Raw genomic sequence first — 25,006 nt, 5'->3', positions numbered from 1 at the left:
CTGTTATCCCCTCTATTGTAAAGCGCTCGGATTCCCAGTGATTGGGCGGTATATAAATAAAACCTATTATTATTATTATTATTATTATTAAAAAAGCACAAAGTGGTTACATAAAAATTCAATTAAAAGCAGCTAAAAACAAAAAAATATCCAACATCATACAGTAACAATAGCATCAACAAACAAGGCAGGGATCATACACAGACAGGGCATGTCATTCATATCAGGGGGGTATTCATATCAGGTGGGGGATGCTCGGCTAAAAAGCTGGGTTTTAATCTCTTTTCTAAATGTTTCTAACGAGGTTGCCAAGCGGATCTGCTCAGGAAGACTGTTCCAGAGTCTCGGAGCTGTTGTTGAAAATGCTCTTTGTGAAGTAGCAACATACTTAGAGGTTGCTATCTCCAATAGGTTCTTACCTGATGTTCTAAGAGTGCGGGGCGGATTATATAGGGAGATGCGGTCCCTCAAGTAACTCTGGCCCAAGCCATGTAGGGCTTTATAGGTAATAACCAACACCTTGTCCTGTGCCCGGAAGCAAACAGGGAGCCAGTGAAGATCTTTTAAGATAGGTGTAATATGGTCGAACCTTGATGAACCGGTGACCAATCTGGCTGCCATATTTTGCACTAACTGAAGCTTCCAAGTTTGGTACAAGGGTAGCCCCATGTAAAGCGCATAACAGAAATCTAGACAAGAGGTTACCAGAGCGTGTACCACCGTTTCAAGGTCCCTTCGGTCTAGGTAGGGTAGGAGTTACTGCTCCTGGAAGAAGGTTAGGTTCTAAATCTAGTGGAAAGTTATTTTACAAGGGCTGTTCTAAGTTGTGAACCTGCCTGTACCCTGAGATCAACATCTGAGACCATCCTCAGAGTAGTTGCTATTGTTCGCTGGCATGTAAATTATGGCTACATCTACACTGAAGAATTACTGCAGTTTGACATAGCTTTAACTGCCATGGCTCAGCGCTATAGAATTCTGGGATTTGTAGGGTTTTTTAGCCATTTTGCCTTCTCTGTCAGACAGTTCTGGTGCTAGAACAAACTGCAGATCCCAGGATTCTTTAGGAAGAAGTTATGGCCTCTAAAGCAGTGTCAAACTGCATTAATTGTGCAGTGTGGCAGCAGCCATTGACTTATGGTGACCCTCTGAATGAAAGACCTCCATGATCTCTGCTCATCAACTGGACCTGCTCAGGTCTTGCAAACTCAAGACAGAGACAGGCATGGCTTCCATGATTGAGTCAGTTTGCCCATCATGTGGCCTTCCTCTTTTCCTATGGCCTTCCATTTTACTAAGCATTATAATCTTTTCCAGCGAGTCATATCATGTAAAAGAGGCCTGAATGAGATAATAAGGGGGAAGATCTCAAGGGCTATGGAGTGGTCTCTCCTGTGAAACCCACCTGGCCCAGACATTAGCATCTATTCCCTGCCAGGTTGAGATGTTTCACTACTCCAGTTCTGAGAATGGCGCATCCTTCCAGATGTTCTTGAACTGCATTTGGTCGTTATATATATGCTGTTCTGAGCTCCTTTTGACTTAGGGTGGGATATAGTGATTTTAATAAATAAATAACATAAAAAATAAAACTAGGAAAAGGTATACAAAAACGTAGCCTAGCATCTGGAATGGACAGGAGAAGCAGACCTGGGTGGTTTACTTTCTCTCTTTCGAAGCTTAGCAGGACCAGGTCTGGTGTTCCATTTTCTGTCCTCAAGAAGTGTCTTGTTTGCTGCAAAATGTGTGTGGTTTTTAAAAATTTATTGCCAACCACAAGTATAATATTTAAGTACAAATTCTTCCCACCCCCCACCCCCCCACCCCCCATCCTTCAGACCTGGAAGGAAGCGTGACTACTCTCCAGTCCCATGGAGCCAGTATTTTGAATCTATGGAAGACGTGGTTGTGGAGACCGATTCCGGCAAGGATATATCCTTTTTTCCTTCTTTAATTTAATTATCCTTGAATCGAGATGTGAGCAGTGATGACTCTTAAAACCAGGGGAAGGTAACCGTTAGGGATTTTGCTGGGGCCAAATGGGTCCCCTGCAAAATCCCAGAGAGCTGTACCACTCTGTTTTTATCCCCCTTCTCAGTATTTCAGTATCATTATTTTTTAAATGTTCACCAGAAGAGGACAGTTGCTTTCAAGAACAGACTGCAATGGGCTTTTAATATTTGTGTTTTGTTGCCATTTTTTAACTATTCTATCATTAATGAATTTTAAGTGGTTTTAATTCTCAAGAATTTTTAATTGGTTTTTAAAATTATATATTTCCTGATGGTTTTTTATGTCTTTAATCTATTTTAGTTTTAATAGTCTATAAGATGTCTTGAATCCTAATACTGGGGAAAAGGCAGGATATTAATGAACAACAACAACAAGAATAATAGGTGCTGCTGCTGTTGTTGTTGTTGTTGTTGACATCCAGCTTGGTGGAGTGGTTTGAGTGTTGGACTATGACTCTGAAGACCAGGGTTTGAGTCCCTACTTGAGTCCCAGTGGGTGACCTTGATCAAGTTACACTCTCTCAGCCTCACAGGAAGGCAAAGATAACCCTCCCCTGAAGAAATCTTGCCAAGAAAACACCATAGAAATGACATGAAGGCACACAACAAAATTATCATCATTGTTGTCATCACAGACTGCTATTGGTCTTTTTGTTGTTTTGGGGACTTTTATACACACATCCTCACCTATTCCAGTACAAGACAAGTCTCATTTCTAAACAAGAAGTGACACGATAGCCACTGCCTGTTTGGAAGAGGAAAGTGTAACTAACAGACAGTCTGTTTTTGCAAGAACCTCTGTTTTAGATGCAGCCACTAGTTAAATCCTGTTCTCATCCTCCTGGCTTCCAAAATGTGGCTTGCAGCACTCCATCAAACAGGGTGGTAGTGATTGTGAAAGATTTTGGTGATTTAAACAGCACTGGGTGGCACTGAATGTCTCACCTCTTCCAAAGTATTGAGACAAGAGTTTTTGCTTACAGTGTGACAAATACAGTATGTAGATTGAATAAGCAAAAGTTGGCAAGAGAGTGTATTTGCAAGGTAGAAAAGATGGTGCAATTTATATGTAAATTCCAGACTTTGCACAAAAAATGGTTATGACATCCTTAACTGTTCATACACTTTTCGAATTTACAAGAGTGGATCCGAGGGCCCTGTCTTGCTGCTTCTGCACGGCGGAGGACATTCTGCGCTCTCCTGGGCTGTGTTCACTGTAAGTAAGCTGTTTCGTTCCACATTTTCTTCCCGTCTTATACAGCGCTAGAATATAAAAGTAGGTAGGTAATCTCTTTTGGCCTGGGGATGAATTGAATTTCACAGAAGTTCTCTGGAGCTACATTTGACAGGAGAAGCCAGAAGCAAAAAGGTAGGGAAAAATGAAATAAAATGCCTGTATATTTGAGTTTAAAGCTCTGGCTGCCAGTGACTAAGCCTAGGAGAGACATTCTGACCTTTTCTAGAATGGAGGAAAATGCTGTACCATAAAAACTAGGAAACAGTGGCTGTAATCCTGTTGGTTAGATCCAACTAGAGTAGACTCATTGAATCGGTTGTTGAATGTGGAGTCAACATGGGGAGAGCCTTCATGGTGGCTGCTCCCAACCTATGGAATTCCCTCCCAGAGGAGGCTAGCTGGGCCTCTCTCTGCTTTCTTTGCACTCGCGTGTGAAGGACACCTTTTCTGTTTACTCAGACCTTTAACTGTGTTGCAGAACATCTTTTAATGAGACTGTGTTGCATTTGTATTTGTATAACTGTTACGATGTTTTAACAGCCTTTTAAACAGTTTTAAGTGTTTTAATATGATTGTTCATTTGCTTTTAAACTTTTCTGTTTGTTCTCCATTGTTTTAACTGTATTTTGTTTTAACTCAAACTGTGACCTGGCTTGGGTCCCATGTTGGGTAGATTCCATTGAACATCAGAAGGAGCTGCTTAAAAGTGAGAGCAATTTTGGTAATGGAACCAGTTGCCTAGAGAGGTGGTGGGTGTCTCCTTTCCTGGATACCTTCAAAAAGAGGCTGGACAGCAACTTGCTGGCAATGATCTAGTTGGCGTCCCTGCATTGAGTGGGGGGTTGGACTTTCTGGTCTGTGTATTCCAACTCTGTGATTCTATGATTGTAAATATCCACAAGTCCCTTTTGCTATCATGGCCAGGGATTCTGGAAAACCAAAGGTTTAAGCAAGCGAAGGTCAGGGGTTTTGCCAAGTAGACAGAGAAAGAGAGGCCATGTTTTTGCAAAGCCTTAAAGCAGATTATTTAATTCTCCAGATGTTGTTGAACCTCAGTGCCCAGCAGCCCTTAACAGCACAGCCTGTGATGATGCAGTTCAACAACATCTACAGGGTCACACAGTGCTAATCTCTGTTATAGGTTGAGTCTCCCTTATCCAAAACACTTGGGACCAGAAGTATTTTAGATTTCATATTTTCCCTATTTTGGAATACCTGTATTTGTGTGTGTGTGTGTGTGTGTGTGTACACACACACACACACACACACACACACACACATAATGAGATATCTTGGAGATGGGACCCAAGTCTAAACACAAACTTTGGTTATGTTTCATGTACACCATATACACATAACCTGAAGGTAATTTTATACAGTATTTTTATGAAATAAAGTTTGTTCACACTGAGCTATCAGAAATAAAGGTCTCACTATCTCAGCCACCTGTTAAAAAGTGTTGGTTTTTTGAATACTTTTTTGGAATTCTAGATAAGGGAAGTGCACCCTGTATAAGGTATTAGATTCTTTGTGAAACCTACTTACTTGGGTGAAAGCACCATTTAATTCTGAATAGATCTTCACAGGATTGTGCTGCAAATTTATTGCACCAAGTCCTCTGCCCCCAGTTCTGGTCCATTCTCTTACTGGATTCCTGCAGCAGTCGCAACACCATCCTGGCAACAGAACCTTTGAATGAAACAAAAGGTGCACCATTTCTTTCGCCAGCGAAAGACTCATGCTTCCCTTTTTGCTTATAAATCAGCCCTGACTTGTTCAGGACCCTTTTGTCCCTTTACATGGAGTGCCTCATAGTTGGAGCCCTGATAATTGCTTCCACAATGGCCAGCTTTTGGCTGTCGAAGCAACAAGTCTCCATATATAGCTTTTAGCTGCTCATTTTTTTGGATTCCTTCAACAGGCATTCCCCTGCTACTTCTTTTCATTTGGCTGCCTGTTTGATTTTCTTGGAACAAAAGGCCTGTTTTTGAAGCCACTTTTTAGCACAAGTAACAGCTTCATCACTGCCAAAAACCAATGTTTTTATGTAAATGCTGTAAGGTGGTAGGAACAAAGAACAAAGTACAAACATGTTTTCAGACTTAGGTTTCTTTTCAAGAGCATCTCCCTCCCTCCCTCCCTCTCTCTCTCTGTGAGATGCAGTGTGTTTAATAGGACTACTAAATCCCCTTCCCCCCATTTTAGGAAATAACTGCATGTGATCTATTAAGTACTTGCTGTGTTTTTCTGCCCAGCCTAGGATACAATGCTAATTTAGGAATTTGTGAGTTTTTGGAGCTGTTAATCCATATCACCCCTCTGCTTGCACCTGACATTTCTTTGCATAGGAAACATCAGTTCTGCCCTCAATGTGATGCAATTCTTTTAGTATGCTTAAAGATAATGAAAAACTTGTGTCATTGTTTGGATGTTATTGGATTTTCTATATGGCCAACATGGCTATCCCTAGATGTAGTGTGTCCCTGAAGTTATTGTTCCATTAAATGCTGTTATGAAACACCAAGCGTTTAAAGTGCCATAATTTAAATAACCGAAAGGCACCAGATCCCTTGGAAGCTAAGTAAGGTCAGCCCTGCTTAGTACTTGGATGGGATACCACCAAGGAATACCAGCTGCTGTGGGCTCTATTTCAGAGAAAGGAAGTGGCAAAATCACTTCAGAATATTACTTGCCTAAGAAAACCATAGGAAATACATTGTGTTGCTCTAAGTTGACAGGCATCCTGAAGGTACACAACCACACAGTTCAGCTAGTCATGCTAACAAGGGAAGAGACTTCTTTATTGATGTCTGTTTGTAGGCCACCTTTTACTGTAGAAAGTAGAGTTGGCTATTGACATTTATGGCTTTGACATTTGTGGATTTGATTATTTGCAGTTTTGATTCATTTGTTCTCTCTAGGAATCTCTAGGTCCTCCAGCGCAACTCTGCCAGAAGTTGGCCATAGAGTTGTGCTGGGAGACCTAGATGTTCCTAGAGAAAATGCTTCTCTAGGCATTTGTAGGTCCTCCAGCATGATTCTGTGATCAATTCTGGCATGTTGACCATAGAGTTGCACTGGAGGGCCTGGAGATTCCTATTTATTTGTGGTTTTTCCACATTCATGGGGGTCCTTCACCCATAACCCCAGTAAATCTCAATTGCACATACTGCAGTTCCACATGAACACAAAGGCCTCTATAGACTGTGTTATTTCTTGACCAAATGGATCCAACTTCTTAAGAACATCAGCCTGTAAACCCTGTTTTTCTAAAGTTCCCAGACCACCTGATTATGAAGAAATGGTTAGCTGGATCTGAGCAAAGGGTAGTGGAGGTCTGTGTCTGCATGTATGTGTAGGGTGAGTCCTGTGTAAACTTTCCATTAGTCTGCAATTGAGTTTCACTCCCTTTTTATAGCTTTGGTAGTGTGCAGAAACAGGAAAACATTTGCACAATAGCTAAGCTGCAGTTCCAGAGAGCCAGTGTGTGTGTCATGGTTAAGGTACAGTGGGCCCTTGGTATCTGCTGGGGTTTGGTTCCAGGACACTTTGTGGATACGAAAATCCATAGAAACTCAAGTGGCATTATATGCAATGGGGTAGTAAAATGGTGTTCCTTATGTAAAATGGTTAAATCAATGTTTGCTTTTTGGATTTTTTAAAAAATATATTTTTAAATATATGGTTGAATCCATGAATGCAGAGGGCCTACTGTATTTGGCCCTGGCTTAGGTTAGCCAGACTGAAGACTGAGTCAAGAAAATCTCTGGTTGACCTTAGACCTGTCCCAATCTCTGCCAGCCTGTCCTACCTCACAAAGTGGTTGTGGCAAGGTTAAAGGTGATGAGAAGGAACACATACAACACCTTGAGCTCAGTGAAGGGAAGATGGAATGTAAACATAGCTGAGAAATAAATCCCTCCAAATATGGAGAATAATATCTACATTGGGCCTTTGCTGGGGTTTGGTTCCAGGATCCCTCATGGGTACCAAAATCCATGGATGCTCAAGTCCCATTAAATACAAGGGCATAGTGAAATGGTGTCTCTTCTATGAAATGGAAAAAGCAAGGTTTGCTTTTTGGAATTTATATATATATATTTTTAATAGCTTTAAACCACGGGTGCTTGAAACGTGCATGAAGAATCCATTGATATAGAGAGCCAACTATTAGCATTAGTTCTATCTATATTATTTCCTACTGTTTTAAAGTATTAAATGGTTCTGTACTGTGTTAAATTGGTTCCATCTGTATATACTGCTCTGAGATCTTCTGATACAGGGCTGCTTATAAGCATTTAAAGAAAGAGAGGGGGGCGAGTGGAATCTTTTTCTGAAGCCTCAAAATGTGAGTTGCCCTGTGGGCTTTTCCCTCTTTGGTGGAGTCTGTCTCAGTCTGCCTTTACCTTCCTCTGAACACTGAAAAGACTGGAAGAATCTCAGCATTGATCCATACCTGTTTCCATTCCATTCTGGCTGCATCCACACTGCAGAAATAATGCAATTTGGCACGACTTTAACTGCCATGAGACAATGCTATGGAATTCTGGGAACTGTAGTTTTGCGAGACATTTAGCCTTCTCTGTCAGAGACCTCTGGTGCCACAACACACTAGGAATCCCAGGATTCCATAGGATGGAGCTGTGGCAATTAAAGCGGTGTCAAGCTTCATTATTTTTGCAGTGTTGATGTAGCCTGTATCTTCATTCATATTCTTTTGGCTGTTTTCCTACAAGGCTTGAAGCTTCTTTGTTTGAGTCTGCTTCCTTCAGCAGGACCAAAAAATAAAAAAATAAAAATCCCTCTAGAGAAAGCATAGACATTTTCTATTTTGGGGTGAGGGGAGGCACTGCAATTTCCAGAACAGTTCCACAGCCCTGGCGATGCTGGCTGAGGAATTTTGGAAGTCGTCGTCCAGAGGAAAAAATGAAACATTGGCTTGTCCACCCTCTATCCATTGCCTTTCCCACTACTGTGGCTGGCCATGTATTTGTGACTTTATCTGATGGCTCTTTGTATTTATTTATTTTTCTGTCTTTTTCCAGTCTGCCATTATTAATCGGGTCCAGTGCAGGATCGTTGCTTTGGATCTGAGAGGACATGGTAAGTGATTGTTTTCTGAATTTTTCTTTTCAAAGCCAAACATCCAACTCTTTTCTTTATTGCAGGTGACTTCTTTCTCTGGTCTCACTTCCTGCTTTTATTCCTGATTTTTGATACATGCTGCAGTTTGCCCTGAACGGTTCATTAAGAGATTGCCTCAAATCATCTAACCTCTGCCTGGTGTAGCGGAATTATTTTAGCCTTAAAAATGTCTTGCCCTGCTGCTTAGCTATAAGGCTCTTGAGAGGTCAGAGGCAGATGGAAGTGCATGCAAAATGCAATAAAGCAATTGTTCCCATGTGCCTTCAAGTTATTTCCCACTAATGGCCACTGTAAGATGAACCTATCACAGGGTTTTCTGAGCAAGGTTTGTTCGCAGGGGGTTTGCCATGGCCTTCCTCTGAGGCTGTTTTAAAATGGCCAAAAAATGGGACAGCAGCAAATGGAATCACGGCAGTATTCAACTGGATGGATTTGTTTCTAAAAATAGGAGATTTTAATCATGAGACAAGTGGGGTTCTCAGCTTTTGACCCTCCAGATGAGAATGGACTTCAGCTTCCACAATCCTGGAGCATTCACCACGCTGGCTGGGACTTTTGGGTGCTGAAGTTCAAAATACCTGGAAAAGCAAAGGTTGAAAATTGTAGCTCTGAAGCACCATCTGTCTGGAAGCCCCCCCCAGACGTATTGTACTATTTCCCATGATCCCAAGGGCCGTGCTGTCTGAAGAGCATAGGAGCTGTAATCCAGCAGACCTACAGCTTCTCTATGGGATGCCTTCAGGGGGAAACCCCTTTTAACAAGCCCCCAGCATCTCTAGTGCAGGAGTGAGGACAGTGTGGCCCATGAACCACATGCAGACCCAGAAGGCCACTTGGACATCCTCTAAGTATCTCTGAACTGTCCTACATTAAATATTTAAATTGCTAAGCCAGTCACAAGGTCCAAAACATGACATAATCACCCACAATTGCAACATTTTTTACTCACCAATCCCCAGAGATTTTCCAGTATTACCCCAATCCTTTTAAAAAGTGAAAAATAGCAGCTGGAAGTGATGTCACGTTGCTTCTAGGATGCCCAGGATACAAGGTTGCAGGCTGTAGAAGGGGTCATGGGGGCAAAAATTGCCCTACCCCAGTTCTGCCAAAAGGATTCAGGTAACCAGAGAAGAGAAGAATTGCCTCTGAGAGTGAGCAGGTATGGGAGGACTATATCCATGGCAGGGGTGGCTAATGTGCAGCTTGCAGGCTGTATGCAGACCCCAGGGTCCCCATATACCCTCTGGGGATTTAAGAGTATTTTCATTACATCCCCCAGGCCATTTTAGGTCCAGGAAAAGCCTTTTATATATTAAAACAAAACAATATGAACTAGAAGTGACTTAACTAATAATTGTAAAGTTTGGGCTAACCAGTGATGTCCTGCAGTGCCAGCCAGCCTTCTGTGTTTGTGTGACTTGGTTGGCTTTTCTTTGCAGGTGAGACAAAAGTGAGGAATCCGGAGGATCTCTCTGCAGAAACCATGTTCAAGTACGTAATTTCTGTAACACTGCTTTGTTGAACTTGGTCTTTGTAGCAAGTAAGTCTCTTAGACACAAACCCAGCTTTTTAGTCTCAGCAGGATTTGGGGGAACAGGTGAGTCACGTGACTCCAGACCAGTTCTCTAGCCTTCTGGTCTGGAATCCATGCCCTGTGAGAACCGTTTTAGGGAGCTGAGTATGTCTAGCTTGGAGAAGAGAAGTTTAAGAGGTGATAGGATAGCCCTGTTTAACTGTTGAAAGGGATGTCATATTGAGGATGGAGCAAGCTTGTTTCCTGCTGCTCCAGAGAGCAAGACCCAGAATGATGTATGCATAGGAAAAGAGATTCCACCTCAATATTAGGAGGAACTTCCTGACAGTAAGGGCTGTTCGACAGCTGCACACATTCCCTCAGAGAGTGGTGGAGTCTCCTTCTTTGGAGGTTTTTAAGCAGATGGATGGCCATCTGTCAGGAGGGCTTGGATGGTGTCTTCCTGCATGGCAGAATGGGTTGGACTGGATGGCCCTTGAGGTCTCTTGCAGCTCTATGATTCTATGATTCATGAGTAATCCCAGTGCATGGACTTAAGTATTTGCTTGTGCCGAAAGTGCTTTTTTGGGGACAGTTGCTGAGCTCTTTTCACTCATTCAGATGCCAGTCTTCACTTTGCTCTTCCTTCTCTCTGTGTGTGATGGTTTTGCAAGACTCAGTGTACTATTCTCTTTTGGATCTGCTGCATTGACTCTCTGCATCGTGGGCAGGACTCAGAAGCAGTGACTAGGCACCTTTAAGCCCGCATGCTTTACTCAGAGGAGGCCACTTGTCTTTCTAACAGGCTGTTATGAAGGCAGCTGTCTATCGGACAATTGCCTATCCCAGTTTGGGGAAAGTGCTGGCTACAAATGGTCCCTGTTTGTGGTCCCTGTCATCCTACTGCCCCCCAATCTGATTTTCCACCATCTCATACTTTGGTCCAAAAAGCTATTTTTCTGCGCCTAGAAGTAGTAATTTATGTGTTGTGTGACACAGCCTTGGCAGGGCTGTCTGTTTTATTGTTTTATTTTTATACAGTTACACATATATTAGTGGCATTATGTACAGTGGGCCCTTGGTATTTGCTGGGCTTTCATTCCAGAACCCCATGTGGATACCAAAATCCTCGGATGCTCAAGTCCCATTAAATACAATGGCATAGTAAAAGTTATTTTTATTTTTGTTATTTACTTTATTTATATGTTCCCTTTTCTCCCAGGACGAGTCCCAAGGTGGCTTCCAGAATGACAAATTAAAAATGTCAACAAAGTTTTAAAACCAATTTAAAAATCACCAGATTAGAACACTTTAAAACTGATTTAAAATCATATATTAAGTTATATTAAAATGACAAAATCAAGGTTTGCTTTTTAGAATTCAAATATTTTCAGCGTGTGGATGCTTGGATTAAAAAAAAAGATGGATATGGAGGGCTGACTGTAGTCACATTAATATATGTGGTACGGTAGAAAAATAAAACACACAATGGCACACCTTTGTACATCTTCAGCAGAGCTGTCAGTTTTATTGTTTTACTTTTCTACAGTATCTCATACAGTTCCAGTCTCCTTCCTCCAAAATGCTTGGGACTAGAAGTATTGGATTTTTTCAGATCTTGGAATACATGAGATACCTTGGAGATGCAGCCCTACTGTAAATCTGAAATTCATTTATGTTTCATATACTTCTTATACATACAGCCTGACATTATTATTATTATTATTATTATTATTATTATTATTATTATTAACCTTTATTTATGAAGCGCTGTAAATTTACACAGCGCTGTACATACAATCTTTTTAATTAGACGGTTCCCTGCCCTCAGGCTTACAACCTAAAAAGACATGACACAGAAGGAGAAGGGAGTGGTGGAGGGAAAGGGTAAGAGGTCCAGCAGTTCCTCTCTACCTTCGAGGCCTGGACCAAGGCAGATGGACTGGAGGGAGGGCTTGGCTTCATAATGGATGGTTAATCTTCTTCTAGGGAAAATACATACTCTCAAGTAGGATAATACATATACAGTACATAGCAATACAGGAAGAGGTTCGATAAACAGGCACCAAAAGAACATCAAATAGTAAGCGACAATTATGCAAAGCCTGGGAAGGCTTCTCTGAACAGGATGGTTTTCAACTCCGTTTTGAAGCTGGTTAAAGAAGTGATGGCTCTTGCCGTAAATATGGAGGGATGACTATATTAATCCCACCATATAGTGTACCATTGTGTATTTTATTTTCTACAGTATCACCTATAGTGCCATTAATATAACACAAATCATGCCATTAATATAGTATGAGATGGTCCAGTAAAACAGATAGTCTCTGCTAAAGGTGTTCTGCTCAATATATACAATAGCCCCTCCATTCTGAACCCCCCACGAAAATGAAAAATGGTTTATATTCAAGCCCCATTGACTTGAATGGCGGTGTGGCGCTGCAGGTGTGCGCCCAATTATGACCTCCTCTTGTTTGCCGCCCACGAATAGGCAAGGGACATGGACTTCAAGTCCACAAAAATGGAGGGGTGAATGTGTGTGTGTGTGGGGGGGTATACAGAAAGGGATTCATACCAAAAAACTATCAATACAATTAAAGAATAAGTTGTCCAATTACATATAATCTAAATATACAAATATACAACATTATAAAAGTAAAACTAAAATGACAATCCAAAGACTTGAAAAAACAAAGTTTTTAAACTGAGATTTAAAAACAGTGGTTGAAGGAGCAATCCTTGGAAGTCTATGGTGCTCCTGCCCTGAAACAAGTCACAACCCCTGCCCTATTTTTCCTTTTTAAAAAAGGAACCCAAAATCTCAACCATTAGTGTATCTCTGGTCATGTGAGCCCCCTTGGGTCCCCTTTTGTGAGAAAGGCGGCATAGAAGTGAAATAAAATGTGTGGTTTTGATTTTTGGACACTTTTAGGGGGGCTTGTTTTAGGGGCTAGGCTAGCCCTGGACAGAAGGCTTTCTTTTTTCTGTCTCTGTACACAGCAGAATGTTCCACTTTTGAACTGCCCTGTAAAATGCATCTTTGGTATAGAACCATCATCCCTGCTTTCAGCAGTTGACTCATGAAGGTGACAGAGTCCTTCATTCAAGGCAGAGAGGCATCTGGCTCCTTCCTGGGAGTCCATCTGTGACCTCCCTGCTCACTCCTTGCCTTGGAGCAGCTTCGTACACATCAGTATCTCGCAATATGTTTCTCTGTGTGTGGGTGCCAGGATCTTGTGGTGATCCCAAATGCCGAGGTTTCCCTGATACACCCACAGTGTGGTTGGGATCTAGAGTTTTGCCAAAATGGTCATTGCAGAACCATGTATTTTGTTTCAGTTTGCAACTCATCCCTGATCCAAACTGACCGTTTCAAGGAAATCTTAGCATCTTTTCAAAGCATTTTCTGTGGTCACACAGTTCATAAACAGGCAGTATTGAATTAAAACAAATAAGATGTGGGCTTGTAGGAAAACTGTTGCTATTTCTGCCAGTTTATTCCAAAAAACATAAGCTGAAGGAGAAGGAAAAAGGCGAAGGGCTTTTGCCAGTCAACTGTCTGCTGACAATGAGTTCAGACACTCTACTTTTTTTACTCAAGCTTTATTATTCTGGTTTCATTCTGGTTTAACTTAACTTTTTGTGTTTTTATATCTCAGTTTTGGCCTTGTTGTGAGCTACCTTTGAGTCCTGTTTTGGGAGAAAAGTGAGATAGAAATACAATAAATGAATACATCACAGAATAATGTAATTGTAGACATCTAGCATGGCGTTGTGGTTTGAGTGCTAGACTACCACTTGAGAGACCAGGGTTTGATTCCCAGCTGGGCCATGAAACCCACTGGGTGAGCTTGGGCAGGTCACGTACTCTCAGCCTCAAGGGAAGAAATGGCAAACCTCTTCTCAACAAATCTTGCCAAGAAAACCCCATGATAGGTTTGCCTTAAGGTTGCCATAAGTCAGAAATAAAGGCACACAACAACAATCAAGGGCCATTTGGTCCAACCCCTTGTCATGCAGGAATCCACAGCTAAAACAGCCCCGAGGGATAGCCACCCAACCTCTTAAAAACTCCAGACAAAGAAGAATCCACCACTTTCCAGGTTAGTCCATTCCAGCAGCTCTTATCATCTGGAAGGTTTTTCCTAATTTTTAGCTGGAATCATTTTTTTAGTGTTTTGAATCAGTTGGATTAAGTCCTACTCTCAGGAGCAAAAAAACCATGATTGCTCCAATTTCTGTTTAGCAATAGCAATGGCATTTACAGTCCATCCTTCATATCCTCAGGTGATTCATTCTGGAACCCCTCAGCCCCTCACGCGAATAAAAAAATGCAAGACCTTGAGTCCTATTGAATTTTAATGGCAGGCACAACATGTGCACAACCACTAATGTGGCTGTGTGCACGCACCCCCATTGAAAACAACAGGACTTGCCTTCTGCAGATGTTAAATCCATGGATGGCAAGCCCACAGATAACAAGGGCCCACTGTACATTTCTATACCACTTATCAGTGAATTCAGCACTCTCTGAGCAGTTTACAATCTGTAAGCCAATTGCCCTCAACAAACTAGGTACTCATTTTACCAACCTATGAAAGGATGGAAGGCTGAGTCAGCCTTGGAGCCTTGGGATCAGACTCACAACCTTGTGAGTACAGTGCCATCATTTAACCACTGCCCTCCCAGGGCTCTCTTTTATAGCATTTCAGATATTTAAAGATGGCAGGTCTGAATTCTGCTGCTATCCTAACTAAAGCAGATCTGTTGAATCAGTAGGATTTCCCTATATGTTGACTTACTATTCACCAATTCATTGACTGCCTGTACTCTAGCTGGGGTTAATTGACAGGTTTTAGCTATTGTCTTTTTCTCTTCTCCAAGCTAAACATTCCCCAGCTTCCTAAGCCAATTCACAAAGATTTTAGTTTCCAGACTTTTTACCATCTTAGTTTGCCTCCTCTGGAAAAGTTGCAGAGGATTAAGGAAGGAATCTGTTGAAAATTATTTCCAGGGGTGGAGGTCAGGGCATCAAGCTACCAGAAGAGTTAAGTACTCCAAACAGTAACGGATGGACATATATATGCGAGAGATTGAGAATAAAAGCTGTAGTACAAAAGAAATTAGGCAATTATCCGGAATTCCAAAATGCCCCAAAATCCCAAACTTTTTTCATGGGTGGCTGATAGTGACACCTTTGCTTTCTGATGGTTCAGTGTACACAAACTTTGTTTCATGCACAAATTATTGTATAAAATATTGTATAAAATTATGATCAGGCTTGAGTCTTTTTTGTTTGTTTGTCTGTAGAGACGTCGGAAATGTTGTAGAAGCCATGTACGGAGACCTTTGCCCTCCCATCATGTTGATCGGGCACAGCATGGGAGGCGCCATTGCAGTGCACACGGCTGCCTCCAACTTGGTACCCAGCTTGTTGGGTCTGTGTATGATTGATGTGGTGGAAGGTAAGTCTTAACATAATTCTACAGTCCTTATTTTGTTTTGCCCTTCCTTGACATTAGTTGAGCCACCTACATGTTAGGACAGCTTAACACAGCTGGTTGGAAGACTGCACTAGCCCATAGCAGACTTTGGAAGGCCACCTCCATTCACTTTACAAACTGGCCCCAAATACCTGTATCATACTGTAGGAGGCATGGGGGAATTGCCATTTTTGGGGGGGCTCCTTGAGCTCTTCTGGAGCCAGGAGGGGCCTTTTTAAAAACAGGAAGTGACTTTCCCTATTGTCCTCCAATTTAGTGAACATTATTATCTTTTTCAGTAAACTATGGAGACCTTTGAAAAATACTGTTTTTCTTAATGCTTAAGCTTCCCTCTTTTCTTATTTTCTTTATAGGAACAGCCATGGATGCACTGAACAGCATGCAGAATTTCCTTCGGAGTCGCCCCAAAACATTCAAATCTCTTGAGACTGCCATTGAGTGGAGGTAACTTGGCAGCTTTGTAAATTTACATGGTGTGGCACAAACAGCTGTGTTGCTGAGGTTACATAGCATAGCCACCTTGCTAAGCCTTAGTGGGTTTGGGTCCAAATGAGAGCTAGACCAGGAAAAATCTCCTCCACTCCTATATGTTCTCCTGAATTCTATTATGAAAGGAAGGTGGAATATAAATGTACAGTTAGGACCATGTATTATATGAATTCATACAGCACGAGTGCACTTACCCACATGAGAAAAGATGTGTTCCCTCTAGGCATTCCTAGAAAATGCCTAGAGAGAATTCGTTGCCATTTAGTTCAAGTAAGAGAAATAGCACTCAAGATTATATACAAATTTCATATTGCACAGTGGTCCCAGAACAGATCCCTTGTGTAATACATGGCCCTACCACAGTGCACTGCTAGTAATAAATGATTCTCTAAAATGTGTGCTCTTCTGTTTCTTTCTCTCTCCTTTTTCTAGTGTGAAAAGTGGACAGATACGAAATCTTGAATCTGCCCGAGTGTCCATGGTTGGCCAAGTCAAACAGTAGGTTATGTTTACAAACCCAACTCTTATTCCTCATGTGGATGTGAATCTAGCAGTCTTTTGATGGTTTAGCAGTTCCCTAGATGATAATTGTAAAGGCAAATGTAGAACATTTGAAATGAAAAAAGAAATTGGTTGCCTGGTACTCAGAGTGTTTGTTTAAATTAAATCAGATGTGAAGGAGCTGCAAGCCCTGGAGGTCCTAAAACCATTGTGGAGGGGATTATAGAAGAGGAGGAAGAGGAGGAGGAAGAGGAAGGGGAAAATGGAGAATCTGTGAACAAAAGAAAGAAAGACGATGATGCAGAGGTGAGAAGCCCTCAATGAGAATGTACATCATTCATGTCTTGGGTGGTTTTCATTGATCTTGAGGGTGGTATTGAGGGAAGAAACCAACCTTAGAGAATGTAAACATGCTCATTTGGGCATTCTTGGAGTTATAGTATAAAAAGTACTATTTCTAAGATCTGATGGAATATGTGGTCTAAATCAAATTTGTTAGTCCCAGCTAGAGTAGGTGCAATGAATGTATCCAGGGAACTATTTCTGTGGGCACCAGTGACTGCTGCATCCTGGTAACAATGCTTCTCAATGGCGCCCTGGCTTAAAACAAACCTCATCTGTCCCCTTACAGATCAAGAAGGACGTGGCGTACACGTGGCGGATTGAACTGGCCAAGACAGAGAAGTATTGGGACGGCTGGTTCCGGGGTCTCTCCAACCTCTTCCTCAACTGCTCTGTTCCCAAGCTGCTGCTCTTAGCTGGTAGGTTGTTTTTCTTTTTGTCGTTTTTGCAAGTTCCATTCACTTCCAATCATCGAATTTTAACATTGGGTGGGGACAAAAGGGTCATTTCATAAAACCCCTGTCATGCAGTAGTACACAACAACTGAAAGATGCCCATCCAACCTCGATTAAAAAATGGATAGTACATCATGCCCTGAGGCAGCCCGTTCCACTGTTGAACAGCTCTGAGAGCAATTTCTTCCTAATATTTAAGTGGAATTTCTTTTCTTGTCATTTGAATCCATTGGTTCATGCTCTAGTCTCTGGAGCAGCAGAAAACACACTGATTTCATATTCTCCATCACATCCTTTCATATATTTATAGCAGGCTCTCATTCCTTCTCCAAGTTGAGCATACCTAGTTCTTTAAGTTGTTCCTAAGGCTTTGTTTCCATACCTTTGATCCAATTCTATGATTCTATTCTATTATCTTGGTCATCCTTCTCTGGACATGTTACCATTTTAAAAAAATCTTTCTTTAACTGTATTGCCCTGAACTGGGAATAGGATTCTAATGAAGTTCTGACCAAAACAGAACAGAGAGGTGGAACTATTTCCTTTGATCAGGACAATGTGCTCCTATTTACTGTCTTGAAGGCAGAGTTAAAGTGGATGGTGTGTGTACATCATCTTTTATTTTGGAAAGAGATTTTTTAAAAATATATATTTTATATACTTATTATTATTATACTTTATTTATATAGAGCTGTATACTCCTAAACTGGCAAGTGCTTTGAGCACAGGCATCACTCTCTTTTCAGTGACTTGTTTTTGGATGTTCTGCTGTCTTGATAGATCTGAATTATAGCCATGTACCACACTTTTGACCCGTGGTCCGCTCTTTCAACCACATACTGTTTTTTACCCACTTCCCAGTTGATTTGGAGCTGGGTGTGATCAGTATGCTGATGACACCCAAATCTATTTCTCCATGTCTCGTTTGTCGACCTCGAATTCTGATGGCATCTCCTCTCTCAATGAATGTCTTCGGGCAGTAATGGGATGGATTAGGAAACACAGATTGAGACTGAATCCAGACAAAACGGAGGTGCTCACAGTAGTGGCCCCAAAACCAAGAATTGGGTTGCAACCTCCGATCCTGGACGGGGCCACACTCTCTGTCAAGGACTGCGTTCACAGTCTGGGGGTGCTCCTTGATTCGTCGCTCCTGATGTCAAATCAGTTAAATGCGACAGTCAAGAGCGCTTGCTATCAGCTTCGACTGATACACAAGCTGCGCCCTTTTCTGGAAGTAAGGGATCTTGAGACTGTTGTCCACGCGCTGGTAACCTCATGTCTAGATTTCTGTAATGCGCTCTACATGTACTAGTTGCAGGAAACTGCAACTAGTACAGAATATAGCAGCCAGAGTAATTTCTGGAACATCTAGGAGAGACCATATTACTCCGGTTTTAAAGTCCCTCCACTGGCTGCCTATTAGTTTCCGGGCCCAGTACAAGGTGTTGGTTATTACCTTTAAAGTCCTAAATGGCTTGGGTCCAAACTGTCTTCGGGACCACCTTCTCCCCTATAATCCTCCCCGCGCACTCCAGTCCTCTGGGAGAGACCTACTTCAGCCACAAACATCTAGGCTTTCGGCTACCTCCCAGAGGGCATTTTCCATTGTCGCCCCCAGACTGTGGAACGGCCTCCGGATGAGATCTGTCTGCTTACATCCTTAGACAGCTTTAAAAAGGCTGTTAAGACAAATCTCTTCTGGCAGGCCGTTCCAGAATGGAGAACCCGGCCTCAGGAAACTCCTATGAATAGATACCGCTGCTCCCATTGATTATTGTATGTTGTTTGACCCTTGAGTCAGTTTTAACTTGTACGGTTTTAATCCTCTATTAGATTTAATACCTTTTTAAGGGGGGGGAGGGTACTAGGGATTTGATATGTTTTGCATTTCTAACTTGTTAGCCGCCCCGATTGTTCTCAGAGGGGTGGGATACAAATAAATGGGCATGGACAGGGGAAGCATGTCCCTGTTAGTGCTTTTGGACATCTCAGCGGTTTTCGATACCATTGACCATGGTATCCTTCTGGAACGCCTGAGGGAGTTGGGTATCGGGGGCACTGCGCTTCAGTGGTTCCGTTCCTACCTCTCAGGCAGATTCCAGATGGTGCAGCTGGGGGACGTCTGCTCCAATAGGAGGGCACTTACATCTGGTGTCCCTCAAGGAGCTATTCTGTCCCCCATACTATTTAACATTTACATGAAACCGCTGGGAGAGATCATCCGGAGACACGGTGTGCGGTGTTATCAGTATGCTGATGACACCCAAATCTGTTTCTCTGTGTCTCCGACTGATGCAGTGACTAGGGATGGCATCTCTCCTCTAAATGCCTGCTTGGAGTCGGTAATGGGCTGGATGAGGGAAAACAAACTCAGTCTGAATCCAGAGAAAATGGAAGTACTAGTGATAGGTTCCCCGGGTCCGGGTGGTGAGATTTGCCATCCTGTCCTGAACGGGGTCACGCTCCCCTGGAAGGACTCGGTTCACAGCCTGGGAGTGCTCTTGGATTCGTCACTCCAGCTGTCTCAGGTGGATGCGGCAGTCAGGAGCGCTAGTTATCAGCTTCGGCTGATACGCCAGCTGCGTCCCTACCTGGACCGGAGGGACCTTGAAACTGTTGTACATGCTTTGGTAACCTCTCGATTGGATTTCTGTAATGCGCTCTACATGGGGCAACCCTTGTACCAAACCCAGAAGCTACAATTAGTGCAAAATATGGCAGCGAGATTGGTCGCTGGATGTTCCAGGTCAGACCACATAACACCTATCTTGAAAGATCTCCATTGGCTGGCTGTACGCTTCCGGGCTCAATACAAGGTGTTGGTAATGACCTATAAAGCCCTAAATGGCTTGGGCCCAGGGTACTTGGAGGACCGCCTCTCCCCATATAATCCGCCCCGCACACTCAGGTCAGCAGGGAAGAACTTGCTGGAGGTTCCACCGGCACGTTATGCGAGGACCTCGCAACGGGCCTTTTCTACCTCGGCCCCTAGAATATGGAACAATCTCCCGGATGAGCTCCGCTACACCACATCTTTAGATCTTTTTAAGAAGAATCTTAAGACCTTCTTCTTCTCCCAAACTTTCCCCCCATGAGATGTCATTTTATGTTTCACCCCCTCTGTTGATGACCTTGTAATGTTTATGGATTCCCCCACTCAGCAGGCCCTGTTGTTATTATTGTGACTGTTTTTAAATGCTGTTTTAAATGTTTTTATCTCGGTGTATTTTTACCTAAATCTGTTTGCCACTTTGATCAATAGTTGGAAAAGCGGGATAGAAATAAACTTTTATTGTTGTTATTTTATTAAATATTATTATTATTATTATTATTATTATTATTATTATTATTATTATTTGTTTTTCTTTCTTTCTTTCTCAGTCTACTTGGCACCATCTAGTGTCCAGTCTTGCATTTGCAAGCTAAAATATAAAGACTTTTCAATTGATTCTACTTTTTGACAATGTAATCAATCAATCAATAAAAAAAATAACCAAAACAATGATACACTCAGTTTTAGTGATTATAGATTATGGTATTGAAAGCCAATAATAAAGCTACTAATAAGAGCAATGTGTTAAAGTTGAAATAAGAGGAAGGCCTTCCAAATGTCACAGGATGAAATCTGTTTTTATTTATAGGGTTTTTTGTGGGTTTTTCAGGCTATGTGGCCATGTTCTAGAAGAGTTTGTTTCTGATGTTTTGCCAGCATCTGAGGCTGGCATCTTCAGCCACGTATACTAGCAAAAAACTATGGAAGCCAACCATGAAAGCCTTTGACTTCACATGTTTTTATTCAGTTTTGTACCATTTTTTTTTTTAAAAAATCACCATATAGTAGTAGTAGTAATATCATCTATATTCTAGTGATATCTTTTTTGAACTGATAAAAGTTGTTTCAGTTTTTGCATGATTTTTGAAGAAGCCCAGGAGGGCAAGAAATTAAGACTGAATTTCCCCCCCACCAACCATCTCTTTTCTTTCTCCCAACCCACCTCATCTCCAAAATAATGTTTAGGTGTTGACAGACTGGATAAAGATCTAACAATCGGCCAGATGCAAGGTAAGCAACATTCTGTGATGGGCTTTTGCACCCCTGGGAGCTTTGAATAATGATCTTGAGCCAAGCAGCCTGTTCTTTACTAACTGAAGACTGTTTAGCCATAGCGATGTACATCTGTGTGCTTGCGTGCATGTCATAATTCTGCAGAAGTGAAGGAAAAATTACTTAGTGTATAACGGATACTGAATTCAATTTCCTGAGAACCTTGGCTTTAAAAAACTTCAGAGGAAGCAAGTTCCTATGGATAATGGAGACAGCAATAAAAAAAATCAGAAGTCTAGGACTAGGAAGGATACCTATGATAAAAATAGAACATACTATAACATACTATAAATAGTATGTATAATACTGGCAGTAGAGATACAAATAGTATTTCTGATAGTAAAGGTACAAATACTCATTATGGACACTTGTCCATTAGAACAAACGCAGTCTGCTCCAGAAATTACTGTGAATGCAAAGCTTATACATATAATGAATCAAGGATAATAATGAGCTTACCATATATACTCGACTATAAATCGACTTCATGTATAAGTTGAGGGCAAGTTTTGGGGTCAAAATTAGGGATTTTGCTATGACCCGTGGATAAATCGAGTGTAAAACTTAGGGGGCATATAACAAAGAATCTAAAAGATGAAGCAAAGCAAAACAATGTCAAGGAACTTTAAAAATTCCAGCTCTTTGTGCTTACTCTTAAGGCTGGATGGATGAGAGAATAGAGGGGTCAGTGCTTCCAGGATAGATTATATTCTTGCTTTGCACCAGATACAGTACTTATATCGACTCATGGATAAGTCGACTTCAAGGTTTTGGGGGTCAATTTTTTGACCTAAATTTCTAGACTTATACATGAGTATATCAGTACATTAAAGAATGTGGACTGCTCCAACAACAAAAAAATTAAAGCAACAAAACACTCATATCCAGAGTTGGGCTATTAAAATAGGGAATACAAATATTCAGTGAATACAGTTCAAACAAATTGTAGTAGCAAATTGGGTGACATTTCTGTGGTGTCTTGGTAGACTACCCATATCTTTGCATATAAGGGTCCCTGTATGTGCTCTGTATCTTCTATGGGTATGTGAGCCACAAAGTAGTGCAAAATAACCTGGGAGTCATGACATTCCCCTCTTTTCCACTTGCAGGGAAATTCCAGATGCAAGTCCTTCCACAATGCGGCCATGCGGTCCATGAGGATGCTCCGGACAAAGTGAGTGGTGCACCTTTTGGGGCAAATCTATCACTGCTGGGTACAAAATTAGGATTGGGATGTCAGGATCACGCGAGGGGGGACCTAAGCCATATTTTTGGGAACAGTAGGCTCCATTTAACCAGCAGTCTGTATTCACACTTTCACCAAGGCAAGAGTTAAATGGAGGAGGGTGTGCAGCCTGTAGTGTTCTCAGATAGTAATTGAGGGCAGAGCTTGAAAAAAGCTACTTTTTTGGACAACTGCTCAGAATCTACCAGCCAATGTAGCCACTGGCCTTGCTAGATACACAGGTTTGGAGAATTGTTATTGTCAAAAGTAACTTTTCTGAACTTCAGCAGGAGATTCAGGTGTGGATTGGAGCAACAGGCTTTGCTTCATCACTGCTCTTCTGTCTCTTTCAGGTTGCTGAAGCCGTTGCAACATTTTTGATCCGTCACAGGTTTACAGAACCCATTGGTGGATTCCAATGGTAAGTTTTGTTAGGTAACTAGCTTTGAGGACCTTCAGTTACTCTTGTGTAATACTGAGGTAGAGCTTCAGGCATGCACAGTAGGGTGGCCAAAGGCAGAAAGATTGTGTGGCCAAGATCCAAGAGAGCATCACAGTGCTTTTCCTTCATTTACTGTCCCCCATCTACACCTCCAAGCTGTTGCAGATCTCTTAATAATAATAACAACAAATTACAAATAACAACAACAACAGCAGGGTTTATTTTCACCAACGGGCAGCACATCAGACATATATAATCAAGAATGAGACAATAAAACACAACACCGTAATATACTAAAAAAAAAATCCTCACCACCCCACTGGTGGCTGCCCATCTTGGCCACTTTAGGCACACTCAGCAGCTTAATCTGGCAAAGTGAAGAAGGAGCTCTTCAATCCTTAAAAAAAAAGGGGGGGGGGGGAGATCCTCCTACAGCCAGTGGTGCAAAGGAAGACTGTTCCACAAATGTAGAGCCAGATCCTGAAAGGCTCGCAGCCTTAACAGAGCTGTACGCATTGGTAGATCTGCCAATAATCATTTGCCTGTAGATCTTGAGTTCCTAGGTGGTACATACCATGCTATCCAAGCTGCTCAGTACTGGGGGAGGTTAAAGCCCAGGGCCTTAAATACTAGGGCTAGCTTGTAATGAGCACTGGCTCAAACTGGTAGCCAGGGGAGGAATCTATGAGAGGAAGAAAGATGTGAGTATGTACCAAAATTTAAAACAACCCGATCAGCACATTTGTGGTGGTTGTGACGGTGATGATGGCAGTAGCGATGGTGATGATGATATGATATTAATAATAATAAGTCAAATTATCTTGAAAGATTGTCACACAATCTCTTTTTTCCTCTTCCCTTCCCTTGACAGTGTTTTTCCTGCTTGTTAATAACCTGGAAACCCACCAGCACTAACTTCCTGTTGTAAATAAAACTGCACCAGAGGCCACCGTGGCGTATTCTGTATCCTCTTCATCAAACCCCAGTTTGATTTCCCAATGCACACTGATGGGCGCGAGACTCATCTGAGGAAGAAGTCAGCCAGTGAACGGCTAGATCGCCTCTGCCTCCCTGCCCTTGTCTGCCTTTTCCTTTCCCCTGGATGTTGGTTTTTCTTTCCGTTTGTCCTGAGGAAGTCCGATTACAAATCTGAATGGCTTTGCATATGAAATTGCAGGTGATTGTGAGGGACTCTTGGGCATCTAAGGCTGGTTCATTCCGTTGTATAAACCTGAGAACATTAAAGAGGTTTCTTCTCTGGAAGAAGCTGTGAGAAGCCTACCCACCTCTGCCATTTTTTTACTTGAGGCCACCATGTTTTAGAATGCTGCCATTTTGGAGTGCCAACCAGTCAGTCCAGTCCACTTGCCTCCGGTTGTGTTGGGACCCTCACCAAACAATCCATTTGGTTCTGGGTATTTTGGAGCCACAACTCCCATTGGCCCAGCTGTGCTGGCTGAGAGGATGAGAGTTGAGGTCTTAATACATCTGGAGGACTCCAGCTGAGGTCAGTTTGGCCTCCAGCTGAGGTCAGTTTGGCCGTTTGTTCCAGGAACAAAAGTAATACGTATAAACGTGCAACTAATAAAAGAATTACTGATATTTACTGTTCAGTATTCAACATAGAACAATATACTCCATACTGTTGCTCAGTTAAGAAGACACATAGTACTGAAATCTGTTGTCCAGTTAAGAAAACCTGTTATGCTGTTTTGTTGTTGCTGTGTGCCTTCAAGTTGTTCCCGACTTACGGAGATCCTAAGGTGAATCTATTGTGAGGTTTTCTTGGCAAAATTTGTCCAGAGGGGGTTTGCCATTGCCTTCCCTTAAGCTAAGAGAATGTGACTTGCCCATGGTCACCCTGTGGGTTTCATGGCTGAGCAGGGAATCAAACCCTGGTCTCCAGAGTCTCACTCCAACTGTGCCACACTGGCTTTCACCTGTTATGCTGTAACCTTTTTCATTGTCCTGTTAAGAAGACTTTCTACTTTGAAATCTATTTGGACTGGTTACTATTGCAGCCACCTACAGTT

At 42.0% G+C, this 25,006-nt stretch overlaps 1 protein-coding gene across 1 annotated transcript in view; it reads left to right on the top strand.

The window, feature by feature from the left end:
• The window catches only part of PPME1 (protein phosphatase methylesterase 1), a 32,915-nt gene extending 8,660 nt beyond the window's left edge, over nt 1-24,255 (top strand). Inside the window, exons 2-14 of the mRNA XM_042456541.1 lie at nt 1,839-1,932; nt 3,136-3,228; nt 8,295-8,352; nt 9,834-9,885; nt 15,218-15,372; nt 15,765-15,855; nt 16,333-16,398; nt 16,572-16,707; nt 17,033-17,162; nt 21,220-21,264; nt 22,416-22,480; nt 22,885-22,952; nt 23,845-24,255. Of these exons, the coding sequence (XP_042312475.1) occupies nt 1,839-1,932; nt 3,136-3,228; nt 8,295-8,352; nt 9,834-9,885; nt 15,218-15,372; nt 15,765-15,855; nt 16,333-16,398; nt 16,572-16,707; nt 17,033-17,162; nt 21,220-21,264; nt 22,416-22,480; nt 22,885-22,952; nt 23,845-23,863 (1,072 nt within the window). The 3' untranslated portion in view covers nt 23,864-24,255. The remainder of the gene's footprint in view (nt 1-1,838; nt 1,933-3,135; nt 3,229-8,294; nt 8,353-9,833; nt 9,886-15,217; nt 15,373-15,764; nt 15,856-16,332; nt 16,399-16,571; nt 16,708-17,032; nt 17,163-21,219; nt 21,265-22,415; nt 22,481-22,884; nt 22,953-23,844) is intronic.
• Nucleotides 24,256-25,006: the final 751 nt, after the last annotated feature.

The sequence above is a fragment of the Sceloporus undulatus genome, chromosome 3 (genome assembly GCF_019175285.1).
Source record: "Sceloporus undulatus isolate JIND9_A2432 ecotype Alabama chromosome 3, SceUnd_v1.1, whole genome shotgun sequence".
NCBI lineage: Eukaryota > Metazoa > Chordata > Lepidosauria > Squamata > Phrynosomatidae > Sceloporus > Sceloporus undulatus.
The sequence above is the reverse complement of the archived record's forward strand: the minus strand, read 5'-3'. Positions and strand labels throughout refer to the sequence as shown.